Source organism: Hemiscyllium ocellatum, chromosome 22 (assembly GCF_020745735.1).
Source record: "Hemiscyllium ocellatum isolate sHemOce1 chromosome 22, sHemOce1.pat.X.cur, whole genome shotgun sequence".
Classification (NCBI taxonomy): Eukaryota; Metazoa; Chordata; class Chondrichthyes; order Orectolobiformes; family Hemiscylliidae; genus Hemiscyllium; species Hemiscyllium ocellatum.
In genome coordinates, this window is record NC_083422.1 from 50817984 (window position 1) to 50840490 (window position 22507).

Here is a 22507-nt window from a genome sequence, read left to right on the forward strand (position 1 = left end):
ACTTGATACATATTGCTTTTTTTTGCTGTCACTGGCTCAAAGTCTTCCTCCATATGGCATTGTGGATCTACCAATCCCAAATGGATTGCAGCAGATCAGGAAGGCAGCTCACCTTCTTAAAGGAATCTAGGAATGGTTAAAACATACTAGCCCAACCATCAGCACCCATATCCCATGACTAAATAAAGAAATTAAGCCATTAATTATAAAGTGAAAAGAAACAAAATAATTTCTGAAACTTGAAAGATCAGAAAAGATCTACAAGGCTGTTCCCATCGTTGGAGGGTTTGAGCTGTAGGGAGAGGCTGAATAGGCTGGGGCTGTTTTACCTGGGGCATCAGAAGCTGAGGGGTTACTTTGTAGATGTTTATAAAATCATGAGGGGCATGGATAGGGTGAATAGCCAAGGCTTTTTCCCCAAGGGTAGGAAAGTACAAAACTAGAGGGTATAGGTTCAAGACGAGAGGGGAAAGATTTAAAAGGGACCTAAGGGGCAACTTTTTCATGCATGAGGGTGGTTGCGCATATGGAATAAGCTGCCGGTGGAGGCGGTGAAGGCTGGTACAATTACAACATTTAGAAGGTATCTGGATGGGCATATGAATAGGAAGGGTTTACAGAGATATAGCCCAAATGCTGGCAAATTAGATTTAATCAGTTAGGATATCTGGTCAGTATGGACGAGTTGGACCAAAGGGACAGTTTCCATGCTATACATAGAGTCATGTAGCACAGAAACATCCTTCAGTCCATGTTGACCATAATCCCAAACTAAACTAGTCCCACCTGCCTGCACTTAGCCCACATTCCTTTTAAACATAACTGTATCCACATACAGTACTTCTTCTGGCAGTTCGTTCCACACACAAAACCACCCTGTGTAAAAAACAATTATCGCTTACGTCTTTTTTAAAACTTTCTCCTCTTCCCTTAAAAACGTGCCCCCTAGTCTTGAAATCCCCCACACTAGGGAAAAGACACCTGCCATTCAATTTATCTGTACCCCTAATTATTTTATAAACCTCTTAAGATTTCAGTATTGCGATGCTATACTTGACATCAACACATTTAGAAATGAGTTAACCATCATCGATGAAAATCATGTTTGAGAGGCAGGTTAACACAACTTTGTGAAACCATCACCTTCCCAAATTCTTAAGAATACAGGAGAATCTTCTTAAAAAACAAGGGAAAACAAAAAAGACTCACAACCAATATGCCGGTGTAGGATAGTCTTAAGTTGTACGTTGGACAAAAGCTGTAAGTTCTATTCCGATCCAACAAATGTGCAGTCAGCTGAGATTATACACCAAACTGGGCTTTAAAGGAGAAACAGAAGCTAGCTAAAGGACTAGTGTATAATACCCAGAACTCTAAGTGGGTCTAAAACACATTCAACAATGATTTTGAAAAGTTTGTGGAAGCCCACCTTAAAACAGTCAGCACTCTGACAGTATCTGGGATACAAATGCACTTACAAATGATTAAGTCATGATCGCGTGAAAACTGTACCACCATGAAATCTAGAATGGGTAAATCACCCATAAACCATAGCATCTTAAACTCTCAAATAATGAAGTGTATGTAACTTGTGTCAAAAATGATTTTCACAACCATCCTATCATGCATGCATTTTTACATTAATGTTACCTTGGAAAAAAGGTGAGACATTATATCACTTTAGGAGTATATGCAATTTTGTATGTGTCATTGAGAAAGCAGCATGTGACAAGAAATCAGCTAATGAGGGTTCAGCTTTTGCTGTGAAGATGATAGCACTTAGAAGTAGCAATAAACCGTTTGTTCTTTCGAGCCTGCATCGCTATTCAATAAAATCATGGTTGATCTGGTTAAGTTCTCACCTTTACTTTTCTGCCTGCAGCTCATAACCCTTGAACTCCTTATCTAAGTTCTAGTCTCACACTTTTATAACGCTCTAAATAAATTCCTCATCTCTGCCTTGAAAGGGATACATATTATTAAATTGTGGTAATGATAGCTCCCAAATCTATGTTAAGATTTTATAAAAATTATGTGTTATGTAAAGTCTCTCTCAGTTAGGAGTATGCTAATGAATCAAACCTAACATTGTTTACCAATCCTGTATGTCAGAGAGATTAGTGAGGTTACGAAAATAAGTTCGAAAGGTGGGCAGGGAGGATGGTGGCAGGAAATGGAGAAGGAGGGGGGGAGCAGGAAAGAAATAGGGAAGGAGGTAGGTTGGAGGGAAAGTGGGAAGAGGGGAGGGTGAAGGCAAAGGAGGGGAAGAGAAAGGAAGATTGCGCTCGAACCAGGCCAAGCCGGGAGGGAGTACAAGGGGCTTGAGTTAAAGGACGGCAGTTTGAAGAAGGGACCGAGGCTGTTGGCAGGTGGAGGAGGCGATTCAGGAGCCGGAGCCACTTGTCCCTGTCCCGCTCCGAATGACGGGCCCTTAACAACCAACTGCAGCCAATCCGCTCGCCCCTTACTCCGGGAGGCCGCTTCAGCCAATCACAGGGCGTTTCCCGGGGCTCCGCGAAGCAGTGATGGCGCCGCTGAAGTACTGCATCCCAGGTACCGAGAGGGTTCAGGAGAGTGGTGCTGCAGGGGGAAGGGACAGGACAGGAGGGGATTGATCGATGAGGGGGACTATTGGGAACAGGAGTAGGTACAGGTTATTCGGTCCTTGAGCCTGCTTCACCATTCATAAGGGTGATGGCCGATTCTACTCGCCTCATGTCCACTCTCCCCATATCTCTCAGTTTCCATATTAATCAATAATTTATCTGTCTCAACCTTAAATATACACAGTTTCTATTGTGAAGAAAGAAATGAAGGCTCGCGAAATAAATATCAATGTTTTTAAAACGGCTTATGTTACAGCAAAGCAAGTGGTGGACGTCTTAGAAATTATAAAAGTGGATGCATCTCCAGGATCTGATCATCTGTATCTCAGGAATTTGTGGGAAATTAGGAAGGAAATTCCTGGCCCCCTGGCAAAAATGTTTTTTATCGTGTACAACCATGGGTGTGGTGACAGGGGACTGGAGGGTAGTTAATGTTGTACCTTTATCTAGGAATTGCGAGAAGAAGAAGCCTGGAAATTATAGACCAGAGCTGAAAAATGTGTTGCTGGAAAAGCGCAGCATCCAAGGAGCAGGAGAATCGACGTTTCTGGCATAAGCCCTTCTTCAGGAACCTCGAGCGCAGGAAAGACCAGTGTCTGATATTGGTAGTGGATAGGTTGTTGGCTGTGATTCTGAAAGATAGGATTTACATGCATTTGGGCAAGCAAGGAATGAATAGGAATAGTCAGCATAGCTTTGTGTGGCGGAAATTGTGTCTCACAAACTTCTTTGATTTTTTTTAAGGAAGTAACCAAAAAGATTGATGAGGGAAGAGCAGTAGATTTTGTTTACTTTGGACTTTGATATGGTTCTGTATGGTAAACTAATTAGTAAAGTTAGATCACATGACGTTCAGGGTGAGCTTGTCAACTGGATTGTCGGTAGGAGACAGAGTGGTATCGAGTATTGTTTTTCAACCTCAATGCTTGTGACCAGTAGTGATCCACAAGGATTGGTACTGGGTCCACTTTTGTTTGTCATTTATATAAATGATTTGGATGAGAATATAGAAGGCATGATTATTAAGTTTGCAAATGACAACAAAGTTGGTGATGTAGTGGACAGGGTAGAAAGTAATCCAAGATTACAAAGAGATTTTGATCAATTGGGTCAATGGGCTGAGTGGCAGATGGAGTTTTATTTGGATAATTGCAAGGTATCGTAATTTGGTAAAACAAGTAAGAAAAGATTTATACAATTAATGGTAGAGCCCTGGCCAATGTTCAGGTATATAATTCTTTGCGATTTGTGTTGTAAGTAAATAGGATGGTTAAGAAAGCATGAGGGGCGTAGGTAAAGTGAATATCAAAAGCCTTTTCACTAGTGTGGGGGAGTTCAAAACTAGGGAGCATATTTTTAAGGTGAGAGGAGAAAGATGTAAAAAGGACGCGGGGGCGGGGGTGTGCAGGAAACCTTTTTACACCGTTGTTTGTGTATGAAATGAACTGTCAGAGGATATGGAGTACAGCATGGAAACAGAACCTTCGGTCAAACTCATCCATGCTGACCAGACATCCCAACCCAATCCAATCCCACCTGCCAGCACTTGCCCCATATCCCTCGAAACCCCTCCTATTCATATACTCATCCAAATGCCTTTTAAATGTTGCAAACCCATACTGGCCTCCACCACTTCCTCTGGCAGCTCATTGCAGACATGCACCACCGTCTGCGTGAAAATGTTGCCCTTCAGGTCTCTTATATCTTTTCCCTCTCACCCTAAACCTATGCCTTCTAGTTCTGAACTCCCCAACCCCAGGGAAAAGACTTTGTGTATTTATCCTATCCATGCCCCTCATGATTTTATAAACCTCTATAAGGTCACCCCTCAGCTTCCGACGCTCCAGAGAAAACAGCCCCAGCCTATTCAATCTCTCCCTATAGCTAAAATCCTCCAACCCTGGCAACATCCTTGTAAATCTTTTCTGAACCCTTTCAAGTTTCACAACATCTTTCTGATAGGAAGGAGACGAGAATTGCACACAATATTCCAACACTGGCCTAACCATTGTCCTGTACAGCTGCAACATAACCATCCAACTTTTGTACTCAATATTCTGACCAATAAAAGAAAGCATACAGGCAAAAGTGAGGACTGCAGATGCTGGAAATTAGAGTGGTGCTGGAAAAGCACAGCAGGTCCCAACATCCAGTTCAGCACCATCCTCATGACCTGTCCTACCTGCCAATCTCCTTTCCCACTTATCCGTTCCACCCTCCCCTCTGACCTATCACCTTCATCCCCACTCCCATCCACCCATTGTACTCTTTGTTCCCTTCTCTCTGATCTATGTGGGTGGCGCAGTGGTTAGCACTGCTGCCTCACAGTGCCAGAGACCTGGGTTCAACTCTCGCCTTGGGCAACTGCCTGTGTAGATTTTGTACATTCTCCCCCTGTCTGCGTGGGTTTCCTCCGGGTGCTCCAGTTTCCTCCCACAATCCAAAAATGTGCAGGTTAGGTGAATTGTCCATGCTAAATTGCCCGTCGTGTCAGATGAAGGGGTAAATGTCAGGGAATGGGTCTGGGTGGGTTGCTCTTCAGAGGCTTGGTATGGACTTGTTGGGCCGAAGGGCCTGTTTCCACACTATAAGTAATCCAGTCTAATCTATCATCTCCATCCCCACCCCCATTCACTATTGTACTCTTTGCTGCCATCTCCCCAGCCCCCTCCCCCCATTTATCTCTGCACCCTGGAGGCTCCCTGCCTCCATTCGTGATGAAGGGCTTTAGCCCGAGACATTGATTTTCCTGCTCCTCAGATGCTGCCTGACCTGCTGTGCTTTTCCAGCACCACTTTAATCTAGACAATAGAGGAAAGTATACCAGACGTCTTCTTCACTGTCCTATCTACCTTTGACTCCACTTTCAAGGAGCTATGAACCTGCACTCCAAGGTCTCTTTGTTCAGCAATACTCTCTAGGACCTTACCATTAAGTGTGTAAGATCTGCTAAGATTTGCTTTCCCAAAATGCAGCACCTCACATTTATCTAAATTAAACTCTATCTGCCACTTCTCAGCCTATTAACCCATCTGATCAAGATCCAGTTGTAATCTGAGGTAGCCTTCTTTGCTGTCCACTACACCTCCAATTTTGGTGTCATCTGCAAACTTACTAGCCTTAGTAGCCAGCTGCAAATGTGTTGCTGGTCAAAGCACAGCAGGTTAGGCAGCATCTCAGGAATAGAGAATTCGACGTTTCGAGCATAAGCCCTTCATCAGGAATAAGAGAGAGAGAGCCAAGCCGGCTGAGATAAAAGGTAGGGAGGAGGGACTAGGGGGAGGGGCGATGGAGGTGGGATAGGTGGAAGGAGGTCAAGGTGAGGGTGATAGGCCGGAGTGGGGTGGGGGCGGAGAGGTCAGGAAGGAGATTGCAGGTTAGGAGGGCGGTGCTGAGTTGAGGGAACCGACTGAGACAAGGTGGGGGGAGGGGAAATGAGGAAGCTGGAGAAATCTGAATTCATACCTTGTGGTTGGAGGGTTCCCAGGCGGAAGATGAGGCGCTCCTCCTCCAGCCGTCGTGTAGTTGTGTTCTGCCGGTGGAGGAGTCCAAGGACCTGCATGTCCTCGGTGGAGTGGGAGGGGGAGTTAAAGTGTTGAGCCACGGGGTGATTGGGTTGGTTGGTTCGGGCGGCCCAGAGGTGTTCTCTGAAGCGTTCCGCAAGTAAGCGGCCTGTCTCCCCAATATAGAGGAGGCCACATCGGGTGCAGCGGATGCAATAGATGATGTGTGTGGAGGTACAGGTGAACTTGTGGCGGATATGGAAGGATCCCTTGGTGCCTTGGAGGGAAGTGAGTGTGGAGGTGTGGGCGCAAGTTTTACATTTCCTGCGGTTGCAGGGGAAGGTGCCGGGGGTGGAGGTTGGGTTGGTGGGGGGTGTGGATCTGACAAGGGAGTCACGAAGGGAGTGGTCCTTGCGGAACGCTGATAGGGGAGGGGAGGGAAATATATCCTTGGTGGTGGGGTCCGTTTGGAGGTGGCGGAAATGGCGGCGGATAATACGTTGTATGCGCAGGTTGGTGGGGTGGTAGGTGAGAACCAGTGGGGTTCTGTCTTGGTGGCGGTTGGAGGAGCGGGGCTCAAGGGCGGAGGAGCGGGAAGTGGAGGAGATGCGGTGGAGGGCATCGTCGATCACGTCTGGGGGGAATCTGCGGTCCTTGAAGAAGGAGGCCATCTGGGTTGTGCGGTGTTGGAATTGGTCCTCCTGGGAGCAGATGCGGCGGAGACGAAGGAATTGGGAATATGGGATGGCGTTTTTACAGGGGGCAGGGTGGGAGGAGGTGTAGTCCAGGTAGCTGTGGGAGTCAGTCGGTTTATAATAGATGTCTGTGTTGAGTCGGTCGCCCGAGATAGAAATGGAAAGGTCTAGGAAGGGGAGGGAGGAGTCTGAGACAGTCCAGGTGAATTTCAGGTCGGGATGGAAGGTGTTAGTAAAGTTGATGAACTGTTCAACCTCCTCGTGGGAGCACGAGGCAGCGCCGATACAGTCATCGATGTAGCGGAGGAAAAGGTGGGGGTTGGTGCCAGTGTAGTTGCGGAAGATGGACTGTTCCACATATCCAGCATCTGCAGACCTCATTTTTTACTCGAAGATTTTAACCTACTGCGAATCCTCTTACAAGGATGCCTTCCTTGAAGAAGCTCTCTTCCTCCCTCTACAAGGATTTCAGTGAGTCCCTCTCTCTCTGCACCCCCCAGGTCATCTCCTCTGCACAGAAGCTCTTCAGCCACGTTCTCAAACAGACCCGTTACCACAGCCACATCTCCTTCCTCAGCACCGCCCTCCTAACCTGCAATCTCCTTCCTGACCTCTCCGCCCCCACCCCACTCCGGCCTATCACCCTCACCTTGACCTCCTTCCACCTATCCCACCTCCATCGCCCCTCCCCCTAGTCCCTCCTCCCTACCTTTTATCTCAGCCGGCTTGGCTCTCTCTCTCTTATTCCTGATGAAGGGCTTATGCTCGAAACGTCGAATTCTCTATTCCTGAGATGCTGCCTAACCTGCTGTGCTTTGACCAGCAACACATTTGCAGCTGTGATCTCCAGCATCTGCAGACCTCATTTTTTACTCGAAGGCCTTAGTAGCCACACACGCAGATGACAAGCAACATTAATTCAACTGAGACAACACTACCATTATAGGGCAAGCCAAACAGAGAACAGCCAGGGAATTCCTAGAGGCATGGCACTCATCCACAGATTCTATCAACAAACACATGGACCTGGACCCAATTTACCAGCCACTGCAGCGGATAGCTGGGACTGACAACCGGAAGCGGTAGGTTCAAACCACTATAAATGCCGGAGGAAACATCACAGAAGCGCTTCATAGGAGGCTCCCAAGCACTGAGGATGTCACCTAGACAGGGGACGAAACGTTTGCAACACAAATTCCCAGCTCGGCGAACAGAACCACAACAACGAGCACCCGAGCTACAAATCTTCTCCCAAACTTTGAAAACTTACTAACTATACCTCTTATGCTCACATTCCAAATCATTTATATAAATGATGAAAAGTAGTGGATCCAGCACTGATCCTTGTGGCACTCCACTGGTCACAGGTCTTCAGTCTGAAAAACAACCCTCCGCTACCACCCTCTGTCTTTGAGCCAGTTCTGTATCCAAATGGCTAGTTCTCCCTGGATTCCATGAGATCTAACCTTGCTAACCAGTCTCCCATGGGGAACCTTATCGAATGTCTTACTGAAGTCCATATATATCACGTCCACCACTGCCCTCATCAATTCTCTTTGTTGCTTCTTCAAAAAACTCAATCAATATGATGGAAATAAGTACAGGACAACATTTAACAGACATTTAGATAAGAATAGAAAAGGTTCAGGGAGATATGGGCCAAGCACATGCAGATGAGTCTAGTTTAGTTTGGGAACATGGTCAGTGTAGCCGAGTTAGACTAAAGGGTGTGTTTCCATGCTATATGACCTCTCGGCAAGGAGTTCCAAAGGCTCTCAACCACTGATAGAAAAAAAATCATCTTTATCTCGGTTTTAAATTGGTGCCCCTTTATTCTGAGACTATGCCCTCTGATTCTAAACTCATGAGCGGAAACAATCACTTGACAATTACCCTGTCAAGCCCGTTAAGAATCCTATATTGCATCTTCAAGTAAGATTGCGGTGGAGTAGCCCTTATGAGCCCAGGGCTTATCCTCTCTGACCATTGTCCACTTTGTTTCTTTTACTTTTTCTCTCTCTTCTCGTTTTTTTTTTCTCTTTTGTTTAATTTTACTTATCTCTTGGTAATGGCATTGCTGGCGAGTAGGCCCAGCATCGTGGACTGATGGCAGCAACGTTGTAGATGAGTTTGTGTTGCTGGCAGCTTCTGTGTTGTCGAGGCACTTCTAGCGCTAATTCATGGCTGCTGTGGTGAAGGTGAATTTCGACCTGGTATGAGACCTAGAGGCATCAACAGCTGCTGCATTGGCGAGGTGGGTCTGAAGCGGACTCATCATGGCAGCGGTGTCATGTTTGAGCTGGTTTGGTACCGTGCGGCATTGATGAGGTCCAGCAAGGAATCGCAGTGGTGAGAGCATTGGCAAACGTGAGACGGCTCCAAAGAGTGGCGTTTTGCGTTCCACCGGTGGTGCGGCAAAGGAGACTCATGCCTGACCACCAGGTCCATGGCCCATGACAGAGCACTTAACAAGAAGCATTGCAAAATTCAACAGTTATTCTTACTCTTTTTCATTTTACTGCCTTTATTTTCTATGTTTTAGTTTATTTTTCTGTGTTTTAAGATGGCGCCAGAGAGTGGTGACACTATACAATAGTTTTCACTATTTTTGTAACAAAATACACATGGCAATAAATAAATCTGAATGGTAACTTTGACTTGGACACCATTAACACTGCCATTCTGGATCTCTGTTAACTGCATTACTTATAATTTATTATAACAGCAGGAACAACAAGGTGCATCCGATCATTATCAAAGACATATTTGAAGATCAGTCTTAGCCAAACTATCTGAAATCTGTTACTTTCTGTATGAAAGTTGTTATCCAGTGATTGCTGAACAGCAATACACAGACATGTCTGTGCTTTGAAGGACCCTAACTGTATTTTTACTCTGTGAAAAAATCTAATGGATGATGATATCTCATTTGAGAGACTTCTGGGCAGAGTTTACACTGGTACTCTGTCACACTGTGAGTGTGCTGCCTTGTTGTTGAAAGTGTTGTCTGTTGAGTGTGATACTAAACAATGCTTCTTCCAATCAAACATATAAGATCCAGGAGCAATTTTGAAAAAGAACAGGCCAGTTCTCTTTAGTGATCTGGACAATATTTATTCCTCAACCAACATTTCTAACTGGGTTGTCTGGTCAGTATCAGCTCACTATCTGGGGGCAGTCACATTGCGGACAGCATGTTTCCTTTCTTGACAAGTGACTTCAAATGAATGAAATCTGTTGGTTAGTGGTTTGAGGTCATGAAATGTGCAATGATAATTGCAAGTATTTTTTTCCTTTGCTATATGTCCTAATTTGTCGAAATTCTATTGCATATCTATAGGGGAGAGATTATGCAGCACTGAGGACGGCACTCCTGGTAATGGCACCTACTCCAGACATGGATATATTTTTGCATCTTTAGCTGGGTATGTGGTGAAAGAAAACGACAATGGAATGGTAAGCATGGTAGAGTCAGTGACACAGATTGCCATTGCACACTGTTCAGTTGCTGAGATTTTCAACAACTGTTTCTTTCTCTTCAGGGGAGTACAAAGTCAACTTAACTTTGCTCATCCAGTGCCAGTTTCAGTGAGACATGGTGACTAAGGTCCTGTGAAAATGCTTTATCAATGATCTTTTCCAATGACCAACCCAGATTAGTGGATCACAGCGCCAATCATCATTGATTCCTTTGATAGCACTTTCCAAATCCATTCCTTCTACCTCCTAGAAATATCCTGGCAACAGTTGCATGGGATGTCATCACCTGCAAATCCCCCCTCAAGCCACACACCCTGCTAACTTGGAGCTATATGGCTGTTCTTTCACTGCCTCTGGGTCAAAATCATGGAAGATTGTTACCTACACTAGGTTTCAAGGAAACAATTCACCATCATCTTCCCAAGGAAATTAGGGGTGACCAATATATGCTGGACTTGATTGCAATGCATTCATCCCTTGAATTAATGTTTTTAAATCTCCATTTCCATTAAGTGTGAGCCATAGCTCAGTGGATAGCACTTTCATGACTGAGTCAGAAGGTTGTGGAATCAAGTCCTCTAGAAGATTTTGAAAAAATCCAAACTGTATTCCAGTGCGATAAGATTGGATTATATTTTCAAAGTGTTAAATCAATTCAAAAGCCAATACAATGGTGAGAAATTGTGTATTAGGCACAAGCTATTAACTAATCTAGCCAGGAGAGTGCGTTAAGAAAGGAGTGGATAAAACATTTCAGCAGACGAACTGTCAGGGTGACTAGTCCACCCAGTCATCTCTCCACAAATACTTGTAGTATTTCTTTTATTTATATCCTGAAGTGTGGTTGCACAGAACCAACCCACCTACGGCATTTTTCGCCTATTGACCAAATCATTAAGTCACCCATGTTCCCAATTGTTCAATTTACATGCAGAGCCCATGTAGGCTAATACATACATGTCATATAAGGAACAAATTGCAGCAGCAGATTCAACTTGATGCACATGACATTTTAATATGTGTCAATTTCATGAATTCAAGTTGAATACATGTGTTTAGAGGCCAGTGATTTGATGGTAGCTTTAACATGTATAAAGCAATATTTATTGAAATAGATGAGTGGAATTGGGAGATATAATAATATTTTTGTTTCACTTGAATAAATCCATTCCAAGCAATGGCTGGCTTTGGATTCTTTCTCCATAACTGGCTATCAGGAGTACAACAGCTATCATTGAGATGTAGCTGACATTGGGAAATAATTTGGGAAACTGGAAGAGAGTTAGGTGTAACTTCAGTGACAAAGGATGAAGCTGAGATTGATAAATCTCAATGGTGTTGAAATAGATCCATGAAAATAACTCAATTTTTCCTTTTCCTCAGAACTCTCCAGTTCTTACCCTCAGTGCCCATTCTTCAAATGAGCATGATAGCATCCATATCAATGAACGCTGGTTGTTATCCTTCCTTCTCTCTTGAGCCAGTGGTATGAAGCAAGTTTGAATATCCCAAATGGTGTATGGCAGAGGTCAGCAAACTCAACACCGACTAGAAATTGAATGTAGACTTCTTAACCAAGTGGTTCACTTACATTCTGGCCTTCAAACTGCAGCACCTATGGATGGGCATTAAATGCTGGCCCAGCCCAATCTCATGAAATAATTTTTATTCAACATAGAGTAGAAAATTCCAGAGAATTTTTCTTCTCTCTACCAGTTTCCCTGGGTTTCCTGCAATGAGTTCTTATGATAGGAAACCCACTGGAAAAGCTAATAGTTAAAGCCAACAACATAGATTTATATTTTTGGGATCCAAGACAAGTACATGAGGCAGGAAAGAATTGAAGAACATGTTGATAGTGACTGACGTGTTTCCAAATTCTACAGACTGTGATCATTCTGAGTTCTTGTTTGCAGATGCCAGTCATATCAGTAGTTCGGGACTCAGAGCCTCAGCTCCTGCCAGAGGTCGGTGTTGTTGTAACATGCAAGGTAAGGGTGGTTTCATTCCTTTCTCTGCAGTCCTTAATATAACCAAACCATGTGCATTTAATGACAATTCTGGATATTCAATCTCCAGTGCACACTGTTTCCATTCAGTGAGTTGTGACCTGGACCACAGTTCCCTGAAAGAGACTGACATCAAATTTGATTATGCCTTTCCAAAGGGAGTTAGGTGCATACTTTGAAAACAAACAATATACACAGAAACCTCAATTATCTGAACAACACGGGCAGGGAGCATTTTGTTCAGATAATCAAATTTTTGGATAATCAAATGTTCAGATAATCAAATGTTCAGATAACACAGTTTAGCCGAGTATCAGGACCTTGCGATCTTGTTTGGATCATCCAAAATTCAGATAATCAACACTCCTCTGTATATGACTATGGGGAAAGAACAGGATGAGTGAGATTAATTGGCGAGCTCTTTCAAAGACCTAGCACAGGCATGATGGGATAAATGGTCTCATTCTATGCTGTATTTTTGTTAGACAAGTAGCCTGATCCTGTGCTCAGTTTATATTTGCACACACTTCAAATGAGAAGAAAAATAGCAATCAACATCTTTTACAAGCTTTAACGTGAGAATCCATTCCCCCACCCATCAGAACTTTGACTCATGGGACTGCAGCAGTTCAAAAAGGTGGCTCTTTACCACCTTCTCAAAGGCATTTGGGGATGAACAATAAATGCCTATATCCTGGTGATGAGAAGAGAAACTTAACCAAGTGCAGGGTAAAATTACTGCTCATTTACGGTAACATTTTAAAATTCTTTCATGGGATATGGGTGTCACCAGCAAGGCCAACCTGTGTTGTCTTGAACTATGTGGCTTCCTTTGCTATTTGAGGTGTGGGTCTGGAGTCACTTGTAGGTCAGACTCAATAAGTGTGGCAGATTTCCTTCCCTAAAGGATATTAGTGAACCCAATGGGTTTTTACAACAATCGATGATAGTTTCATGTCATTGTAATCACTAGATGAACTTTATGTTCAAGATTTATTGATTGAATTTAAATTCAATCAGCTACCGTTGCAGTATTTGAGCAAGAGTCCCAAAACCCTAGGCCTGAGGCTCTGACTTATTAATTGAGTGACATTACCGCAAAGTTATCATCTCCTCTAACCGGACTGATCCATGTGCCAAGACTGAGAGGTGTACTCTGTTTGACGTTTGTCTTTAAAATGGATATGGCTGATGGTCAATCTTCTAGACACTTGTATCATGTCTGTATTGTGCATTTCTTACCTGCTATAGAACGTTTTACTCACCCACGATCCCTTCTCCCATCTGCATCCTTTGTTGTTCCCTAAGTGTACTGCATCATATTTATTCGAAATGTTAATGGACATTTTCCCTTTTACGAATAGGTGACCAGCATTAACCCTAGGTTTGTCAAAGTGCATATTTTATATGTACGATCCACTCCACTGAAAGGCACTTTTCGAGGAACCATCAGGTAATATAGTGAGTGCAGACTGGTTCTGCAGTCTCACAGGAGAGCATGAATTTGTAGCCAGGACTATAAATTTAATTGATAGCTGGTGTAGAAATCAGATTTTGAATGTTTTGCATAAGTACCTTCTACAGTACATATTGTCTTGTGCTCCTTCCCTTTGCTGATTTTCTTTGCCTGACATTCCTTGGGGCAAACAAGTGAGCAAACTGATCCAAATCTGCAGTCAATTAGCTGTTTGCAAGCCACTCTGAGAGGTCTGAGTTTTACCTATGCCCAGACCAGATTTTCTTTGACACCCAAGATAGGTATGCCAGTCGTTCTACTCCAGAGTTTTACTGTACTTCACAATAGTGGTCTAGATGATATGTAATTCGGGGGTTGAAAAGTGTGGTGCTGGAAAAACACAGCAGGCCAGGCAGCATTCGAGGAGCAGGAGAATCAACGTTTCGGGCATGAGCCCTTCAGGAATGAGGCTGGTGTGCCAAGCGGGCTGAGATAAAAGATAGGGGTGGTGGGATTTTGGGGGAGGGGCACTGGGAATACGATAGGATGAAGGAGGTGAGGGTAATAGCCCGGAGAGGGGGTGGGGGCGGAGAGGTTGGGAAGAAGATTGCAGGTCAAGAGGGCGGTGCTGAATCCGGGGGTTGGGGCTGAGATAAGGTGGGGGAGGGGAAATGAGGAAGCTGGAGAAATCTACACTCATTCCGTGTGGTTGGAGGATTCCTAGGTGGAAGATGAGGCGCTCTTCCTCTAGGGTCGTGTGGCCAGGGTCTGGCGATGGAGGAGGCCAAGGACTTGCATGTCCTTGGCGGAGTGGAAGGGGAGTTAAAGTGTTCAGCCACGGGGCGGTTGGGTTGGTTGGTGCTGTTGTCCCAGAGGTGCAACCTGTCTCCCCAATGTAGAGGAGACCACATCGGGTGCAGTGGATACAGTAAATGATGTGTGTGGAGGTGCAGGTGAATTTGCGACGGATATGGAAGGATCCATTGGGGCCTTGTAGGGAGGTGAGGGGGGAGGTGTGGGCGCAAGTTTTGCACTTCTTGCGGTTGCAGGTAAGGTGCCGGGAGTGGAGGTTGGGTTGGTGGGGAGGTGTGGGCCTGACGAGAGAGTCGCGGAGGGAGTGGTCTCTCCAGAACGCTGTTAGGGATGGGGAGGGAAATATATCCCTGGTGGTGGCATCTGTTTGGAGGTGATGGAAATGACGGAGAATGATACGATGTATCCTGAGGTTGGTGGGGTGGTAGGTGAGGACCAGTGGGGTTCTGTCCTGGTGGCGATTGGAGGGATGGGGTTCAAGGGTGGCGGTGCGGGAAGTGGAGGAGATGCGGTGGAGAGCATCGTCGACCACGTCTGAGGGGAAACTGCGGTCTTTGAAGAAGGAGGTCATTTGGGTTGTTTGGTAGTCGAATTGGTCCTCCTGGGAGCAGATGTGGCGGAGGCGAAGGAATTGGGAGTATGGGATGGCGTTTTTACAGGGGGCAGGGTGGGAGGAGGTGTAGTCCAGGTAGCTGTGGGAGTCGGTCGGTTTGTAGTAGATGTCTGTGTTGAGTCAGTCACCCGAGATAGAAATGGAGAGGTCTAGGAAGGGGAGGGAGGAGTCTGAGACGGTCCAGGTAAATTTGAAGAGGCAGGCATAGCTGGGGTCCATGGCTATTCTTTTGGTTTGGAGGAAGTGGGAGAACTGGAAGGAGAAGTTGTTAAGAGTGAGGACCAGTTCAGTCAGTTGAAGGAGGGTGTAGGTTGAAGGGTACTGGTGGGGTCGGCGGGAGAGGAAGAAGTGGAGAGCTTAGAGACCTTCGTGATGGCGGATGGCAGTGTATAGGGACTGGATGTCCATCGTGAAGATAAGGCATTGGGGGCTGGGTAAGCGAAAATCTTGGAGGAGGTGGAGGGCGTGGGTGGTGTCCCGAATGTAGGTGGGGAGTTCTTGGACTAAGGGTGACAGGGCAGTGTCGAAGTACGCGGAGATGAGTTCGGTGGGGCAGGAGCAGGCTGAGACAATGGGTTGGCCGGGGCAATCGGGTTTGTGGATTTTGGGCAGGAGGTAGAAACGGGCGGTGCGAGGTTGTGGGACTATGAGGTTGGAGGCGGTGGATGGGAGATCTCCTGAGGTGATGAGGTTACGGGTGGTCTAGGAGATGATGGTTTGGTGGTGAGAGGTGGGGCCATGGTCAAGGGGGCAGTAGGAGGAGGAGTCCGCGACCCATTGTCTCAGCCTGCTCCTGCCCCACCGAACTCATTTCTGCATACCTCGACACGGTCCTGTCCCCCTTAGTCCAAGAACTCCCCACCTACGTTTGGGTGACCACCCACGCCCTCCACCTCCTCCATGATTTTTGCTTCCCCGGCCCCCAACGCCTTATCTTCACGATGGACATCCAGTCCCTATACCCTGCCATCCGCCATCACGAAGACCTCCAAGCCCTCCACTTCTTCCTCTCCCGCCGACCCACTGACACCCTTCCACTGACATCCTCCTTTGACTGACTGAACTGGTCCTCACTCTTAACAACTTCTCCTTCCAATCCTCCCATTTCCTCCAAACCAAAAGAGTAGCTGTGGGCACCCGCATGGGCCCCAGCTATGCCTGCCTCTTCGTCGCAAATTCACCTGCACCTCCACACATCATTTACTGTATCTGCTGCACCCGATGTGGTCTCATCTGCATTGGGGAGACAGGCTGCCTACTTGCGGAACGTTTCAGGGAACACCTCTGGGACACCCGGACCAACCAACCCAACCGCCCGGTGGCTGAACACTCCCCCTCCCACTCCGCCAAAGACATGCAGGTCCTTGGCCTCCTCCATCGCCAGACTTTGGTCACGTGGTGCCTGGAGGAAGAGCGCCTCATCTTCCGCCTAGGAACACTCCAACCACACGAGATGAATGTAGATTTCTCCAGCTACCTCATTTCCCCTCCCCCCACCTTATCTGAGTTCCAGCCCCCGGATTCAGCACCACCCTCTTGACCTGCAATCTTCTTCCTGACCTCTTTGGCCTATCACTCTCACCCTCACCTCCTTATACCTATCGTATTCCCAGCACCCCTCCCCCCTACCTTTTATCTCAGTCCGCTTGGCAAACCAGCCTCATGTCTGAAGAAAGGCTTATGCCCGAAATGTCGATTCTTCTGCTCCTCAGGTGCTGCCTGGCCTGTTGTGTTTTTCCAGCACCATGCTTTTCAACTCTGGTCTCCAGCATCTACAGTCCTCATTTTCTCCGACATGTAATTTGTACCAGCGCCATGTTTAACTCTTTTCAGCGAGGCTACAGTGCATAAACTTGTAACTTCTTGAATGGTTATGTGGTGAAGAAAGTAGCCAAGATGTAAATAGAATTGCTTTGGTTTTAGGCTGAGTGCCCTTCAGGATTCTGTTCCATGATATTGTTCAATGAACCCTTGTATTGAAGGTGAATAGACATCAACCAAGACAAGGGTCGGTTAAACAGTGATGCTCCAAAGTGTGCAGGCTACCACTTTGTATCCATTGAGCTCACAAGGATAACTTGTTAGAGGGAGATACTTGAGGTTTAACTGGAAGGCACTAACTGGAGCTAAGCACAAACTTGCAGAGAAACTGAATTGGAGGGAAGAAAGGCAGTGTTTCTTGTGCTCATGAGGGGCTGTGTTTGGGAGATTCAGTGCACACCACCTGCTAAATAAATTAGGATTACATTGCAAACTATACTGACCTGTTACTGTCTGGAAGTCTGTTTACATTTGAATAGCTTTTTTTAATTTACCCATGGGATATTAGTGTACTGGCAAGGCCAGCATTTATTGTTAAACCTTATTTGCCCTTAAATCGTGGTAAATCACCTTGAAGACAACTAAGTGACTTCTTCAGCCATTTCAGAACCACATTTATGTGGCTCTAACTAGGACTGGTAAGGACGATAGATTCCCTTCTGTAAAGTATGTTAATTAACTTGTTGAGGTGTAACAGCAATCCAGTAATTCATGGTGACCTTTCCTGATACGTTAGAATTTTAAATCCTAATTATTGATTGTTTCAACGAATTTTAAATCCTCCGCTGCTGAAGTCGGATGTAAACTTGTATCACTGGATTATTAACTAAGTTCTTGGATTCCATTACCTTACGTCGGTACCATAATCAATATACCTCAGTGCCTACGTCTATGTATTCTAAGTTGTAAATTGGTAGAATTGTAATAGCTTCATCAATTGTGGCATGTATTATTCCCTTAAAAGGTTAATTGTCAGAAAACTTAAATGTTGAATAATTTAAGGATAGAGCAATGTTTGCTAGGGAAGTGAACTCACTCAGTTATCATAACATTAATATTATTTTATATAGAAGAGAAGATATTCGAGCAACAGAAAAGGACAAGGTATGCATCATCTTTGTCGTCACTGCTTTGGGTGACGGGTCGGATATTTGATCTGTCAGTGCGCTCTTGATCCTTAACTTTATATGTTTCTATGATAGAAACTAAAATAGTCACAGGAGTCACTCAGTTGAGTCTGAATTTTCCCCTGTCATCTGTATTGAAAGTAAAAGCCTGTTGCATGGAAGTTATGTGGGTGAGTAGCAATGTGAATATTTTAATGAATGTGTTGAGTTTCTATTCTTGCCTTCATAAACTAATCCTACCCATTGATCTCCATTTGAGATTAGCACTTGACTCTTTCATGCCAGTCTGTCAATTTGCCTCACTTGGTGGCAGTCTCGCTTCTGGGCAGGAGGTTATCTGTTAGTGTACATGAAAGGAATTTGAATGACTCACCATTCGAGTATTGAGGGGTTGTTGCATTTTCAGTTAGAAAACAGGTTCTGCTTTTCTTATTCATTTGTGTGACGTGGGTGCCACTTGCAAAATGAGCCATACAGTCATTTCAAAATGCCAATAATTTGTGAGCCCTTTTCAGAGAGCAGTTAAGAGTGAAACACATTGTTGTGGTTTAAGAACTCTATATAAATCAGACCTGTTTCAGCTTTCTTCCTGAAAGGATATCCGTTAACAAAGTGGGCTTTTACAACAAGCTTGTAATGACGTAAGCTTTTTATTCTGGTTTTTATTTAATTAAACTTAAATGATTGGATTTAACTTTGAGTCTCCAGCTTCGCAGTCAAGTCTGTGAATTATTTATCCATGATATAATCATAACACCACGGTGCTGTTATGTTTGATTGAGATTTTACTGGGCACAGATCGGTACCTACGTTTGTCTACATAACAACTGACATTTGAATGGCTCGTATATAATAAATATCCCAAGGTGTTTGCATGAGAACAGTGTCTTACACTTCAAATGTATGTTTTTGATTGTGAAGCACTTTGGAATGACCTAGGGATAAGAAAGGTGTTGTGTAAACATAGATTCTTGTTAAACATTTACTGAATTAACATAATCTTTCCTGCAGATAGAGGTTTACAAATGCTTCAGACCCGGTGATATTGTTTTAGCAAAAGTGGTATCCTTTACAGATTGTCATTTTAATTTGATATCAGATTTTTAGTTGCACCTCAGAATATCCGGTCCAAGAATTGCATGTATAATCCAAGTTGATATTTCACTACAGTCCTGAGGGGCTGTTGTATTATCAGAGGTGGATAAGACATTAATGTGTTTGCTAATGAAACCCACCAAGTGCTTGATGCAGAGTATAAAGCTTCCACAATGTCATGGTCCCTCAACCAGTGGAAGGGAACTTGGTCACTTATCCATTGATAGTAACTGTTACATTTTGCCTATGTAACAAATGTCACTGAGTTCAAAAATAATTATCTATAAAGTATCGAGATGGTTGTAACATGGTAAGATGGTAACATGGGCAGTGGTCCATCTGTATCCAAAGCAAGATATTGGATCAAACATTATCTAGAATGTTTTTTTGTTCACTTGTGCCCATGAACAAGCAGAACAACGTATTTTCTTTATCCAGCCTTTGATTTTATATGCTTGTCCAACTTCCCTTCAGTGTATCTATACTATTGTCTTCAAAGTTCCTTAGTTAGCACCTTCCAAACTCTTAACCACCACCATATAGAAGGGCAGGATAGTAGGTACTTGGAAACACCAGCACCTGCAAGTTCCCCTCCAAGCAACTCGCCATCTCTCCACTGTCTCTGGGTCAATATCTTGGAGCTCCCTCCATGGATTATAGTAGTTCAAGAAGGAAGCTCTCCCTCACCTCCTGCAGGTCAATAAGTAGTGGGTAATAAATGCTGGCCCACAGCTTACACCCCCTGAATGAATTTTATTTTAAAGCTTCCTGCGAGTTGTGCCGTGTACCACTTGTTGGTTAAAGAATTTCCAGTTGGTTTGTTTGGGAAGATCTTGGGCGGTCTGCACTTATGTTCGTCCCACAAAAAAAGGTATGTTCCCTGTGAATCCACTCTATCAAAACTTTTTGTTTTAGATGTCCCTATTAGGTCACTTCTTAGCCTTTCATCAGAAGAAACCTGTCAATACTGTCCTGCATGTGAAACCACATATTTCTGATATTATCTTTATAAATAAAAGCTGCACATCTCTAGTCTCTCTTATTCATCACTCTAGTATGGGGCACCATATCCAAAGTCTTTGAAAGTTTCTGATATGTTACATCTAGTACATTTACCATTGTCTGGTTTCTCTATTTTCTCAAAAATTCAGTAAGGTTGGTCATGTAATATGTTCCTTTTTTTAAATCAGTGTTAACAATTAATTGTATATCTCTTTAACATGTTCTTCTATTTCCTCCTTTAACTGATGTTAGATGGCAGCTGACTTCAGTGAAATGCCCTGGAGATGTTCTCTCCCTCCTTTTAAATAAAGGAATTACACTAGCTATCCACCTCTTCCTCTACTATCTCAGTCAAAATTCTTTTCAAATCCATCTGAAGCAGAAGTTTTGTCCTCTTTGTTCAATATATACCCCTTCTTTATTTTACATGAATTTGCCCTTTGTTTTTAAATGATAAGACAAGCAATCTTAAGCATTGAACTGTAAAATTTGCATTTTTATCCTTAACTTGTTCTCCAAGATCTCGTTAGGTGATGCTCAGTCCAACTACTTGCTGACAACAGCAGAGAATGAACTTGGTGTAGTAGTCGCACACAGTGAAGCAGGTGGGTATATATTCTCTAAGCTTTGAAGTGATTCTGGAGTTCTTTAGACTCCTTGTCTTTTAGGTGTCTGAAGGAGTTAGCAAGGTAAGAACAAATGAAGTGTTTCCTTTGGTGCGGGAAGTCAGGGGAGCTGGAGGAGAATTATAGAAGGGGGCAAAATCTTTGAGTTAGATTGTTAGGAATGATGCTAGTATGCATTTCTTCATACAAAGGAAAGTGGAAATCCAGAAGTAGAGAAGTTAGAGGGCAATCCCCAGTGTTTAGGACAGTGACAGAGAGATGGAAATTAAATGCAGCGAGACCAGATTTGGAGGAGCACTCTTGGAGAGGTGTAGAGCTGGAGAAAGTTGAGAGTTATATGGACGGGGCTAAAGAGGGATTTGAAAACAACGATGGGATTTTAAAATTAAGATGTTGCAATACCAAAGGTCAGTGCCCATCTATGAGCACAGGATGGTGGATAATGGGATTTAGTGCAAATAAAGATGTTAGAATCAAAGTTTTAGATGAGCTCAAGTTTACAGAAGGTGGAAGATAGTGGCATTTGAAATATGATCAATTGAAGCAAGTGATTGAATCCCACTGTAGCGGGGAATGAAATCTTTAATTATAAAAACCAGTGATGGGGTGAATCATAAATTGGATCAACCTGAAAGCAAAAGAGATGAAGTTGTGAATCTGTGTCACCCTCGACCCCAATACTAGATGTTTTTAAATGCAGTCGTTTCCTCCCTTAGGTGAGCAGATGGTTCCTATCAGCTGGTGTGAGATGCAGTGCCCCAAATCCCATGGGAAAGAGTTCCGGAAAGTAGCTCGTGTTCAACCTGAATTCCTTCACACCTGAGTGCTGTATCACCAAGAACAGCAGGCGAAGGTTCCTAAACCCTTGACTGATGTTGCTTCTGTGAAGCCAGTTTGTACTGAAATTATTGTTTGACAGTCACTCCTGTAGTTGGATGTATAAATGGCAGAACTAAGTCCAGTAGGACTTCAAAGCTAGAGGAAATGCCTTTCCTTTTTGTCTGTCACTTCTTATAGCCTGACATATTGAGTGACATTACAGCTTTTACATATTTCAAACAAAATAAGTATTTTTCTTCTATTAAAGTTTAAATTTAAGTTATTTGCTCATTTTCAAATTATTTTGTGCTCTCTGTTCAGATCCCCACATGATCACTTCTTGACTGCTAAGAAACGCAGCCATGTGAATTGCTTCTACACGGTTACTTACTGCCTATTGTGACTATCCTTAGGATTCTTCCCTCTGCCCAGGCATAGAGTCTGTCAGATTATTTGCCTCACACAGGGACTTGTCACAGACTTAGCATGACAAACAACCTTATATCTCTCTCCACAATTTTAAGGGTTAATATGGTGGCTGCAAAATGTTTTTGAATGGCCTGAGAAGACCACCAAAGAACCATGAGTTTGCTGGAATAAAACAGAACTGCGGGTGCTGGAGATCTGAAACAAACAACAACAAAAGTTGCTGGAGACACTCGGTAGGAACAGTAGCATCTGTAGGGAGAAAACAAGGTTAACGTTTCAGGTCCGGTGACCCATCTTCGTGGATGCTGCCAGAGTTGCTGAGTTTCTCCAGCAATTTCTGACTTTAGCAGTTTGCTTGCTCCTAACTGTGCATCTGCACTGACCGGAAGGAACTCATTTTCGATTGACCATTG

General features: G+C 44.2%; 1 protein-coding gene across 1 annotated transcript; it reads left to right on the forward strand.

The window, feature by feature from the left end:
• Window positions 1-2452: 2452 nt before the first annotated feature.
• exosc1 (exosome component 1) lies at window positions 2453-21948 on the forward strand. The gene is made up of 8 exons (XM_060842482.1): window positions 2453-2553; window positions 10145-10260; window positions 12201-12275; window positions 13658-13746; window positions 18067-18100; window positions 19135-19185; window positions 20741-20825; window positions 21563-21948. Exons 1-8 carry the CDS (start codon window positions 2526-2528, stop codon window positions 21667-21669), a joined length of 585 nt encoding a protein of 194 aa, XP_060698465.1. The 5' UTR covers window positions 2453-2525; the 3' UTR covers window positions 21670-21948.
• The last annotated feature ends 559 nt before the right edge of the window (window positions 21949-22507 follow it).